Source organism: Pistacia vera, unplaced genomic scaffold, assembly GCF_008641045.1.
Source record: "Pistacia vera cultivar Batoury unplaced genomic scaffold, PisVer_v2 Contig526, whole genome shotgun sequence".
Classification (NCBI taxonomy): Eukaryota; Viridiplantae; Streptophyta; class Magnoliopsida; order Sapindales; family Anacardiaceae; genus Pistacia; species Pistacia vera.
The window spans coordinates 569167-581836 of NW_022196364.1; the positions used below are offsets into that span (position 1 = coordinate 569167).

At 36.2% G+C, this 12670-nt stretch overlaps 2 protein-coding genes across 2 annotated transcripts; both read right to left on the reverse strand.

The window, feature by feature from the left end:
* Positions 1-5495: 5495 nt before the first annotated feature.
* On the reverse strand, positions 5496-7693 carry LOC116107084 (aspartyl protease family protein At5g10770-like). The gene is made up of 3 exons (XM_031393376.1): positions 7380-7693; positions 6621-7058; positions 5496-6540 (listed from the first exon to the last, which is right to left on the reverse strand). Exons 1-3 carry the CDS (start codon positions 7603-7605, stop codon positions 5717-5719), a joined length of 1488 nt encoding a protein of 495 aa, XP_031249236.1. The 5' UTR covers positions 7606-7693; the 3' UTR covers positions 5496-5716.
* A 2679-nt stretch (positions 7694-10372) lies between these two features.
* Positions 10373-11966, reverse strand: LOC116107075 (aspartyl protease family protein At5g10770-like). Its single transcript, XM_031393369.1, has 2 exons — positions 11498-11966; positions 10373-11417 (listed from the first exon to the last, which is right to left on the reverse strand). The coding sequence occupies exons 1-2, from the start codon at positions 11949-11951 to the stop codon at positions 10594-10596; spliced, it is 1278 nt and encodes a 425-aa protein (XP_031249229.1). The 5' UTR covers positions 11952-11966; the 3' UTR covers positions 10373-10593.
* Positions 11967-12670: the final 704 nt, after the last annotated feature.

Sequence of the window (12670 nt, forward strand, 5' to 3'; positions counted from 1 at the left end):
AATTGATAATTAATGTTATAACACAGTTTACTTTGTAACTACACAGTTTTGTTTCTTCTCACTTTAAACTCAATCCGAAAAAGTTTGTTACTGAAGGTAACATTTTCTCTCCCATTTCAACTATAATGATAAGGGTTCCAAGTTTACAATAATTAAATGATGATGTGGGCATTAATTTAATTAGTCATTAGAGGAGACTATGTCGGGAAAAATTTGTTACTGAAGGTAACATTTAAATCAGGAATACACTTTCAAACATAAATTAAACAAAATTGAGCTGGCTGTTAATTTCAAGAGCTAAATTGGAAGATAAATATTTCCTTGTTATTAGCTGCAACTACCAGGAGCAAACCCAAGCTTCCCATTAGCAACATCGTAATGCACGTCTATTCCACGTTGCTGAACATTCCCAAGGACGAGGAAAAGCTTTAATATCCTCAGCAGTTTTACCAAAGGTTATGTATCCAGGCGAGCTTCCAGATGAAGATAGACAATAGGAGAAGTGCTTGTGAATGAAGCTGGCATTTGTGATATAAAGGAGAGTGTACTTCGGTCAAGTCCCAATATCCCGGAGGCTCCTTCAAGTCCTTGATCGTCACCTGCGGCTGCAGAATTGTTAAATCCACATCCTAAATTATAACCGTCGATGACTAATGTATTGGCCCCATTGGTTAAGGTCAACTTTTCTGTCGACCAAAGCCCATTGGTATAAGCACTATCCACGTAATCAATATAGTAACCGCATTTACTGGAAATGCAACCTGCATCGTCGCCTGCATTTATAGTGATCAATTTCTTGTTAATTATCGATGCATAGGATAGAATCCAACTCATTCAGATAGAATCCAACTCATTCAGATATATTTATTTTCAATAACCACTGCTGTAGGCAAAATTCAGAACATTAGCTTCTTTTTTTATTTTTTTGGTAATCATGTTCATGTTAGCTTATACGCACCTCAACTAATCTCTCAGAATTCTAACGTTGACAGTCAGATAAATCGTCTCAGTAACTACTCTTATTAGTAACCCAGGTAAATCAAACTTACAACTTTTTGAGTAATACAATCAAAAGTCCTAATTCACTGTTGGACCACTCAGTGGTGGTTAACATTAGCTTTATTGCTACTAAAAGAATTATTTAAATGTTTTTAGATTAATATTATCAAAGGTATGCTTTGGCTCGTGAAAATCAGTGCTTTTGTTATTATTTATTGATAGTTTTATTTTAATTAATTACTTTAGATTCAAAATGTGGAGCTACTTTACTCGCAGAAATGATGAAATCCTGAACTTGCATTATAATTAAGAGTAACACTAGCCTTACAAAGAGGCATAAAAAGAGTCATACAAAGAGATAATTCTTACCCTTAAAAGAAGCGAAAAAGATAGAGAGAGAGGTAATTATAAATTTTAAGGATAGAAATTGTCTTTTTATATGACTCCTTGTATAACTCTTTGTAAAGTTAGTATTGCTCTATAATTAATTACCATTGTGGGCGAGGCAGATTGAAGAGTGGCATGGAACGTTTGAATAGGTTTTGGACTTGGATGGATCGTAAAACTGACCCCTTTGTTTAAAGCAGTGTTTTGTGCAAGGCTTGCAGTGAGTCCAAGCGAGGCCACTTCCAGTGTCCAAAAGGAGAGAAACATCTTGGGCCTGGGCCGATCGCATAGAACTCGTACGACGTCCCGTCTGCTTCAGACGTGGCAGGAACTGAAATTCCCAGCGTTTGCTTTAAATTCTTGGACTTGGAGATTATGGACTGAATGAAATTTATTTGGGATCAGTCTTTGCGCAGAATTTCTGAGTAATTGGGAGTTTTTGCCGTGCCTTGATTCAGCGTCGTGCATGGGCCATACTTCTATAGGCACTTTGTTTGGTACTGAAACAAAAAATAAAAAAATACCATAATATTTAGTCAGGCGCTTCGTGATCATAAAAAACAACAATAATTAATAACCATATTTGATTTATGGACAAGAGTAATTCATAATATTTAGCAAGGCGCTTAGTGATAAACAATAGTTTATAATCATCCATTATCTTTAGGGGACATTTGATTCAGAGAATATTGGATTACTAGAAAGACAGATTACCTTAAAGATTACTAGAAATCTTTAAAAAAATGAGTTTAGTTAATTGGTGGGTATGTTATATTAATATATTTAGTTTGGAGGAATAAATTGGTAAGTATATTATTTAAATTACTAAATTGTCCCCTAATTAAATATTATTATTATATTATTTTTTAATATTATTATTATTTGGATTACTATAACCCCTCACATTTAAAAATTTAACAAAACAACCCCATAACAAAAGTTTAGAAAATCAACAAAACACCCCCTACCAACCTAGCCATTACTTGCCGTCAGCAACCATCGCTGGCTGCCGGCAACCTAACGGCGCACGGAAGGCCAAAAATGGCTGTCGTGTGTCAATATGACCAGATTTGGCCGTCAACAGCCAAATCCGTCGATCTGGCAGTCAATGGCCAGATTGATGGCCGTTGACAACCATAGACGTGGCCGTTAACAGCCATCGATCTGGTCGTCAATGGTCAAATCTAGCCATTTTCGGTTAGATATCTAGCCAAAAATGGCCATATCGACACATAGTGCCCATTTTTAGCCTTCCGTACACCTTTCCGGTGACGACTGGCCGCGGCGGTGGTTACCGACAGCAAGTGGCTGGGGTGGTGGCTTGGGTGGGCTATAATTTGTTTTGAATTCAAAGGTAATTTTGTCTAAAAAATTAATTAATTGGGGGTGAAAAGTAAAAGCCATATTCATGTAAATAAATTTAAAAATAAGGGCATTATTATCCTAAAATTTTATTACTAAGGGATATAATTGTAACTAAAATGATAACTCTAGTAATCTTAGAATACCTAAGAAAATTGAGGTATTCATATTACTTCAAATATTACCAATAGTAACTACTATTGGTATTTGAACATTACCGGTATCTTATATTACTCGACAACCAAACATGATAATCAAGTAATATAAGATGATTTTACCCTAGTAATCTCAAATACCCCTAACTAAATGCTCCCTTAGTGGAATTGTGGTTGCAAACAGTTGATGGTAATAGAGAACTGACTTTAACAAAGTGACTACGAGGGTATTGACGTTGTTCAAGTTTCTGGGCATAATTGTTGTTTAAAGAACAGAGAAGCCATAAAAAAATAAAGGAAGCTTGGAGATGAAACCTGAGGTACATGGTGGAAATCACAATGGCCAATTATATGCTTGTCGGGACAGTGTTTTGTAAGCTTAATCATCTCTGCCTTGTTATAGGCACCAGGAGATGTAAAATTTAGATGCAATTTTGTCTCCCCTTATTTGAGATCCGAATGTGCAAATAACTTTTATCCTCCCTTACCTCTATTGCTGACCGCAAAGGCATTGAAAAATAACGATTTTATTTTAGCTTTATTTTCTTCTTAGGACTTTTGATTGAAGTGCCTTGGGCCACCACACTATATTAAAAATCTCTCAAGTACTGTTCTTCCTCCTCCTGATTACTGCTTGAATTGGCGCACAACGATTCTCTGTTTGATGGTCTATTGTTAGCTTGAAGAAATAAGTAATTAATGAAAGACGAAAGGTACTTCTCTATGGCAAGTTTAATGGAGAGAAACGTTGTTAATAATCCTAACAAACATTTCCCCTAGGGAAACCTTAGATTATGATTTATGACCATACAAGGACGAATGTGGGCATGTGGCCTTTTCACTAGGGAGAACAATATTTCTCCACCAAAGGTTTGGTGAAACAACACTTTCTCACCCGTCAAATTTCAAAATAACACTTTCCCATCCTTATTAGGTTTTGTTAGTGTTTTCGGTTAATATTTAACTAAAAAGATGAAAATACCTAAATAGTTTATTTCTTAATTAGTTTATTATAAATTAAAATTTAGTTAAGTCAAAGTCTTTACTCGATAGTAAAAATATATATAAATTTAATAGATGATTAAATAATAGTGATGAGATATTGATGACATTATAAATAACCAATAAATAAACATTAAGGTTATTTAACTTTAAACAATTCCATAACATTACCTCTAACTTTTTAGTTGCGGTTAACTATTTTTTCTTTTTTGATTTTTTAATATTTGATTTTTTGGCTAATTAAAAAATAATAAAAAATTTATAAAGTAAAATATTTAAGAATATTTTCGTCTTTTTAGTTAAATATTAACAACAAAATCTAACGAAGGGTGAGAAAGTATCATTTCGTCAAACCTTGTGTGGGAAAATACCGTTCTCCCTTTCCACTACTTCTTTGAGTTTAGACCCAAAGAGACATGAAAATGAGCAACACATGCTAAGAGAAACTCCATAAGCACAAGCGCCGAGGATCATTTGTGGATTTAATATTTGCTCAAGTAGAATGCATGTTGTAAATTAATTGTAGAACACGGTCCTTCTGCTTCAGCGAGGCCAGCCCTTGAAGCCTTAATGGGCTTGTGGAACACATGCCTCATGGTTAGAGAAACTTCTTAGTTCAAGGATCAAAGGCGTTAGGGTCAATTGGCTTCGAATTTTTTTTTTTTTTTTTTTGTGTGTGTGTGTGTGTGTTGTTACTCNAAACAACAACCCAGTTGAAACTTCGTGGAAATATTGGCCGCCACTACAATGCAAATGCCACTTTACTTATTTCTGTAATGTGAAAGGATTTAAGTAATAATTAATTGGTCCGTATAACTCAAACGAAAACGAAAAGCTTCACAAGTTCCAATAGTGGATTGCAAAGTCGTCGTCCACTAGGAGGCAAGTCAACTGTAGAGCTATGAGTGGACGACTTATGGACTTATCCAAAATTTTAAGTGGACGACAGCATTTTTCCTTTTTATTAGTCGTGAATTAATGCTACAATCTTCAAGAACCCTTTTTTTTTTTTTTTTTTTAAATGATAAGGGATGTTTCGGTCGAGTCAATTTATAAAAATATCATTTGGATACAAATTTCAATAACATCATTATTAAAAACTGAAAATAGACTTGAACTTCAAATTTTTTGAATAGTACGTTTAAAAGTCTTTATTGAATCATTCGACTATCTAAGAGTCTTTGTGAGTAGTATCTTCAAAAACTTTTTCTTTTCTATGTCATTATGTCAATTACATATGTATATATAGAATTACATATAAGTAATTATATTAAGGATTAAAATAAGTAAAAAAGACAACAACATACATTACATAATGTGAATATATTAACCAATTAAATATAAAAATTGTCACTGATTGGTGATATTGTACAGACGTTGTACCCAAGACTAATGTTTCTTTCTTTCATTCCTTTTTTTTTAGTTTTATTTTTATTTTTCATATTTGTCATGGTTTTGTAGCATCTTTTTCTTAAATCATTGCTGGTTCTTTCTGTTTCGTAAAACAATTGTTGGTTGAAGTTTGATTATTTTTACTTGATCACACTAATTGTTTAGGAAGGTCAAAGAAGAAATAATAAAACAATCAAATGCTTAAAAAACTCAAAGAAGAGAATTTAGTTTCATTGCAGGGCACGCAGAACTCTGACCAAAATTTACATGACTTTGAAGTTCATTATTTATGAAGCTATAACACATAATCTTTTGTTATGGGAGCACTAATTTTTCTTTATTTCACTGATAAAACCATTTAACAACACACCTCTGCGAACTTGAAGAACATTCTCTTTTTGATCAATAACTCTGAATTACTAGCTGCAACCCTTTGGAGCAAACCCAACCCTTCCTCTAGCGCCGTCATACACCACCTCCATTGTCTTCTGCTGGGTGTTTCCAAAGATTGCTACGTCGCTTGCATCACTATTGGCTGCTATTGCCAGACACACTTGCGACACACTATTCGCGTATAGAATTCCTGTAACGTCAATGCTAACCTCAACCCCACCATTGAAAAAGAAGCTAATCTTTGGCACTTTGATGGAAGTATAATTACTAAAATCGTAGCACGTGTCGAGGATCGACAGAGCAGGAGCTGTTGGATATGCGGCCATCAATTTACGGAATGCTGTGCTCAAGGGGGAGTAGGCGGCTGGTGGAAGGCGAGTTATGACGGTGCCTGAGTCAATAATAGTACCATTTGAAAAAACTGACTTGGAAATGGATAGTTTTTGACCACCGACGCTGAGTCCAACAATGTCAAGGCCGTAAAAGGATGTGTCCTTAGTGACAGCGGAGAGTGGAGTAAATTTTACTGATTTCGAGGGGCCACCAGAATTGCCAAAAGTGAGGTGGCCTGTTGAGCTGGATGACGAAGGCAAGCAGTAGGAGAAGAATTGTTTGTATTTTGTGGCAGTTTGAGACACCACAGAGACTGCGTTTCGGCCAAGACCAAGCAAACCAGCTGTTTTACCAAATAGTCCACGGTTATTTTGGCCGCACCCAAAGTAGAAGTTTTTGAAAACGTCTGCAGAGGTTATAGTAAGCGTGTCCGTGCCAAAAAATCCAATGGAGAATGAATTGTCTCCGTATCTTATTCCATAAAGACATGTTGAAGATGCACATCCCAGAGAATTACCTGCATACAGCAACAGAATTAAAATTTGTGTATAACTTAGTGTGAATATATAATTGAACTTTTAAGATGTAAATATTGACCTGTGGCTGACTCGAGCTCATCGCACATATCTGATTTGCAAGAAACATTGGTATATGTTTTGGAGGCAGAGGCGTCATATATTGGGTCATTCTGTGGATAGCAATATCTGACGCAAGGCTTGCATTGTGTCCAAGTGACGTCGCTACCTGTGTCAAATATCAGTGACAGAGATTTCTTTGGAGTGCCGAGGCCCACGGTAATAATGTAATTGCCTGATCCCATCGAGGAACCGTCCTTGGCCGGGAGTGTGGAGCCGCCTGCGTCCTTTCTGTCAACTTGGCGAGACTTCTTGGAGAGTTTAGAATGAATTGAGTTAACTCGGGCTTGGTCTTGCAGGAGGATCTCTGCGTGAGATGGAGAGTTCGCTTCATCTCCATTTTGTTTAAAACATGGACCATGCCTGTGGACTACTTTCAAAGATGACTTCCTTTCACTCGCTGAAACATGTAACATTGATTTAGGAGACAGATTATTGAAATAAATATAAATATAATCGACACAATATATTACTTAATTTCAACTGGTTCAGTGAATGAGTTGGTGGAACGGGAAAATGGTAAGGGTCAAACTACCAATGACTATATATGAGTGCTACTTTCAGACTTCCGGATCATATAATAGAATATTTGATTGATAAATATATACTTTTTAAGTTTTGATGACGATTGACGAACTTAAAAATGTAATACAACATTTATATATGAAGATAACTTAATTCAGCAGACTGCAGACAAAGAGAATTCAAAGTGAAAGCTAACCTTTGGTGGAAGGATCGCAAACAGGTGACTGTAAAAGAGAGTTGAGTTGAATAGTATGTGAATTATGATGATAATAATGATTTTCATCGTTCTTGACTTCTTGCGTCTCTATATATTCTCTCTCTCCAAAAGCATAGCCATTCTTCAAGGAGCAAAGAAGGCATAATGAAAGAAGATAAGCACAGAGAAGAAGCCTAAGAAAAACAAAGGAAACGGTAGTAGCCATGAACCTCAGTACACTAATCTTTCACAACCTACAAAAGGCACACTCTAATGCTGGTTAGACAGCTAGCTTTATAAGCTTTTGGCGCTGGAAAATTATATAAATTATAAATTCCACCACTAGTTTCTCTATGGCCTTGGACCTAATATTTCTTTAGTGCTTGAATGCTTCCTTTCATTTCTTATTTTAACTCTCCATTTAATAATATCGCCCAACTTTTGACTAATATATAATTCCATTACTCCTTATACTTTTTGGTGCTCTTTTCTCCCTTTGAATTATAAAGGGTATTTTTCTTTTTTCTTCATAGGAACCAAAAGTAACAATTTGATATACAACAGGAAACTATAAAAGGCAAGAGAAGGACTTATATTAATTATGTGGCCTTTTCTAATGTGTGTGTATATATATATATATACACTTTTGTGCTTGTTATGAAATAGTGCCAAAATAGCTATCAAATTATGTGACTTTATTAAACAAAAATACAAACGATTTACTTGATTTTCATCGAGTGTCAATTGCCCAAAAATTGCTTAGATGCATCTGATCATGGCCAATAATATTAAAAATCATCAGGTGCATGTAGATAGGAAAGAAACTTGATTCATGTTCATCAAGTAACGATCAACTCGAGAAGTTCCAAACAGCCAAACCCTTTCAAGAATTGGACGCTGTATAAGCCATGAAAGTAATATTTAACAATGGTAGGTCTCTCATGTTGCGCGCATATATACACGCAGCACCGGCTACACATATATTTGCGTGACGCATATTGTAGTCGGATCCATCTTTATATATATGTGTGCTCCAAATTGCACAAAGATTATAAAACTACACAATAGTGGTGGCTGTTCGGTGTTTTGGTTGAATAAAGGCCAAAGTGTCAGTTCTCTAAGTAGTGGGGGTTGCCGGGGTGGGTGAAAATGAGATGAGGGCTTTTATGTAATTTTGTTTAGAATAAAATCCTCCTTTCCATTCTCAACGGATTTTCGTTAACAAAAGTGGACGGAATGCGGGCTAGGGTCTTGTTTTTATAACCAAAAATGCTTTCATAATTACTAAAACGCGTGGGGGTTTACTAAAAAATTTCCTTTGATGAATGAGAAGACTTTTCACACCATGGTTGTCAACTGGTTTGTCGTATTGTATATTGAAAATCTAACGCGTGGGAGTTCCGCTCTTTTTTCCCTCTCTAAGTTGACTTTTTCTTGTGTGAGTGTGTTTGGCGGAAGGATTCCCCTTGAAATGGAAATGGCTTCCCCTTTTTATACTTCCACAGTGGATTTGCATCAGGTGTGCCATACCTAAGACAGTACTCAACCACTGTACTTGGAGTAGCCGATCTTGATGGAGAAATTTCTGGTTAGGGTGATGCCACATGGAAGGATCCTGCCGTCTGATTTGAGAGTAATTGGTGGAGAGCTGGCACGCATGACGCATCCCAAGGGCTAAGAGATTCACCGCACAACCCATAACATTTAGGGGCGTTTGGTTGACGGTAATATCAGATTATTGTGATAATATCATCTTATATTATTTAATTACCACATTTGGTTATCAAGTAATATAAGATTCCGGTAATCTTCAAATATCAATAGTAGTCACTATTGATAATATTGGAGGTAATCTGATTACTTTCATTTTCTTAGGTATTCTGAGATTACTAAGGTTATCTTTTTTTGTTATAATTTTATCCTTTATTAATAAAAATTTTAGACAATAATACCCTCATTTTAAAATAAATTTATATTAATATTCTATTTCAATTTTACCCTTATTTAACTAAAATTTTAGACAATAATATCCTTGTATTTAAAACAATAGCCGATCTATGTTTATGACAAAATTTGGCTGGGTGAAAGTCGTTCGGCCTAAAAGTAAACAACAACCCAGTTGAAACTTCGTGGAAATATTGGCCGCCACTACAATGCAAATGCCACTTTACTTATTTCTGTAATGTGAAAGGATTTAAGTAATAATTAATTGGTCCGTATAACTCAAACGAAAACGAAAAGCTTCACAAGTTCCAATAGTGGATTGCAAAGTCGTCGTCCACTAGGAGGCAAGTCAACTGTAGAGCTATGAGTGGACGACTTATGGACTTATCCAAAATTTTAAGTGGACGACAGCATTTTTCCTTTTTATTAGTCGTGAATTAATGCTACAATCTTCAAGAACCCTTTTTTTTTTTTTTTTAAATGATAAGGGATGTTTCGGTCGAGTCAATTTATAAAAATATCATTTGGATACAAATTTCAATAACATCATTATTAAAAACTGAAAATAGACTTGAACTTCAAATTTTTTGAATAGTACGTTTAAAAGTCTTTATTGAATCATTCGACTATCTAAGAGTCTTTGTGAGTAGTATCTTCAAAAACTTTTTCTTTTCTATGTCATTATGTCAATTACATATGTATATATAGAATTACATATAAGTAATTATATTAAGGATTAAAATAAGTAAAAAAGACAACAACATACATTACATAATGTGAATATATTAACCAATTAAATATAAAAATTGTCACTGATTGGTGATATTGTACAGACGTTGTACCCAAGACTAATGTTTCTTTCTTTCATTCCTTTTTTTTTAGTTTTATTTTTATTTTTCATATTTGTCATGGTTTTGTAGCATCTTTTTCTTAAATCATTGCTGGTTCTTTCTGTTTCGTAAAACAATTGTTGGTTGAAGTTTGATTATTTTTACTTGATCACACTAATTGTTTAGGAAGGTCAAAGAAGAAATAATAAAACAATCAAATGCTTAAAAAACTCAAAGAAGAGAATTTAGTTTCATTGCAGGGCACGCAGAACTCTGACCAAAATTTACATGACTTTGAAGTTCATTATTTATGAAGCTATAACACATAATCTTTTGTTATGGGAGCACTAATTTTTCTTTATTTCACTGATAAAACCATTTAACAACACACCTCTGCGAACTTGAAGAACATTCTCTTTTTGATCAATAACTCTGAATTACTAGCTGCAACCCTTTGGAGCAAACCCAACCCTTCCTCTAGCGCCGTCATACACCACCTCCATTGTCTTCTGCTGGGTGTTTCCAAAGATTGCTACGTCGCTTGCATCACTATTGGCTGCTATTGCCAGACACACTTGCGACACACTATTCGCGTATAGAATTCCTGTAACGTCAATGCTAACCTCAACCCCACCATTGAAAAAGAAGCTAATCTTTGGCACTTTGATGGAAGTATAATTACTAAAATCGTAGCACGTGTCGAGGATCGACAGAGCAGGAGCTGTTGGATATGCGGCCATCAATTTACGGAATGCTGTGCTCAAGGGGGAGTAGGCGGCTGGTGGAAGGCGAGTTATGACGGTGCCTGAGTCAATAATAGCACCATTTGAAAAAACTGACTTGGAAATGGATAGTTTTTGACCACCGACGCTGAGTCCAACAATGTCAAGGCCGTAAAAGGATGTGTCCTTAGTGACAGCGGAGAGTGGAGTAAATTTTACTGATTTCGAGGGGCCACCAGAATTGCCAAAAGTGAGGTGGCCTGTTGAGCTGGATGACGAAGGCAAGCAGTAGGAGAAGAATTGTTTGTATTTTGTGGCAGTTTGAGACACCACAGAGACTGCGTTTCGGCCAAGACCAAGCAAACCAGCTGTTTTACCAAATAGTCCACGGTTATTTTGGCCGCACCCAAAGTAGAAGTTTTTGAAAACGTCTGCAGAGGTTATAGTAAGCGTGTCCGTGCCAAAAAATCCAATGGAGAATGAATTGTCTCCGTATCTTATTCCATAAAGACATGTTGAAGATGCACATCCCAGAGAATTACCTGCATACAGCAACAGAATTAAAATTTGTGTATAACTTAGTGTGAATATATAATTGAACTTTTAAGATGTAAATATTGACCTGTGGCTGACTCGAGCTCATCGCACATATCTGATTTGCAAGAAACATTGGTATATGTTTTGGAGGCAGAGGGGTCATATATTGGGTCATTCTGTGGATAGCAATATCTGACGCAAGGCTTGCATTGTGTCCAAGTGACGTCGCTACCTGTGTCAAATATCAGTGACAGAGATTTCTTTGGAGTGCCGAGGCCCACGGTAATAATGTAATTGCCTGATCCCATCGAGGAACCGTCCTTGGCCGGGAGTGTGGAGCCGCCTGCGTCCTTTCTGTCAACTTGGCGAGACTTCTTGGAGAGTTTAGAATGAATTGAGTTAACTCGGGCTTGGTCTTGCAGGAGGATCTCTGCGTGAGATGGAGAGTTCGCTTCATCTCCATTTTGTTTAAAACATGGACCATGCCTGTGGACTACTTTCAAAGATGACTTCCTTTCACTCGCTGAAACATGTAACATTGATTTAGGAGACAGATTATTGAAATAAATATAAATATAATCGACACAATATATTACTTAATTTCAACTGGTTCAGTGAATGAGTTGGTGGAACGGGAAAATGGTAAGGGTCAAACTACCAATGACTATATATGAGTGCTACTTTCAGACTTCCGGATCATATAATAGAATATTTGATTGATAAATATAATTTATTAGGCTGACGTAAGCGTGACTTTTGAGGCATAACAAAAGCCCCCCAGTTTTTGAAGTGCGTAATCGCGCTTCAGAAACTCAAGTCTTTGATTTGAATGGCTATAGTCTCGAACTGAAATCTGTTAGGAGCATGACCTGAAATCTGTTAGGAGCACGACCTAAAAGGTCATAACGAGCTCAACTTGAGAGCAAAATGACCTCGACCTGAGAGGTCAAAACGAGCACAATGAGAAAAACGACCTCAATCTGAGAGGTCAAAACGACCTCAACTTGACAGGTCAAAACAACCTCAACTTGACAGGTCAAAACAACCTGAATGAACCAAACGAGCTCAATTTGAGAGGTCAAAACGACCTCGACCTGAGAGGTCAAAACGCGCTCAACCTGAGAGACCAAAACGACCTCGACCTAAGAGGTCATAACGACCTCGACCTGAAAGGTCAAAACGACCTCGACCTGAGAGATCAAAACGACCTCGACCTGAGAGGTCAAAATGACCTCAACCTGACAGGTCAAAACGAGCT

What these genes read in the sequence shown, in the direction of transcription:
- LOC116107075 (XM_031393369.1), bottom strand. Translation starts at nt 11,951, where the DNA reads ATGTTACATGTTTCAGCGAGTGAAAGGAAGTCATCTTTGAAAGTAGTC. An exon ending in TGAGCTCGAGTCAGCCACAG is followed by an intron (nt 11,418 to 11,497) that starts GTCAATATTTAC and finishes TGCTGTATGCAG; the next exon opens with GTAATTCTCTGGGATGTGCA.
- LOC116107084 (XM_031393376.1), bottom strand. Translation starts at nt 7,605, where the DNA reads ATGGCTACTACCGTTTCCTTTGTTTTTCTTAGGCTTCTTCTCTGTGCT. An exon ending in TTGCGATCCTTCCACCAAAG is followed by an intron (nt 7,059 to 7,379) that starts GTTAGCTTTCAC and finishes TACATGTTTCAG; the next exon opens with CGAGTGAAAGGAAGTCATCT. An exon ending in TGAGCTCGAGTCAGCCACAG is followed by an intron (nt 6,541 to 6,620) that starts GTCAATATTTAC and finishes TGCTGTATGCAG; the next exon opens with GTAATTCTCTGGGATGTGCA.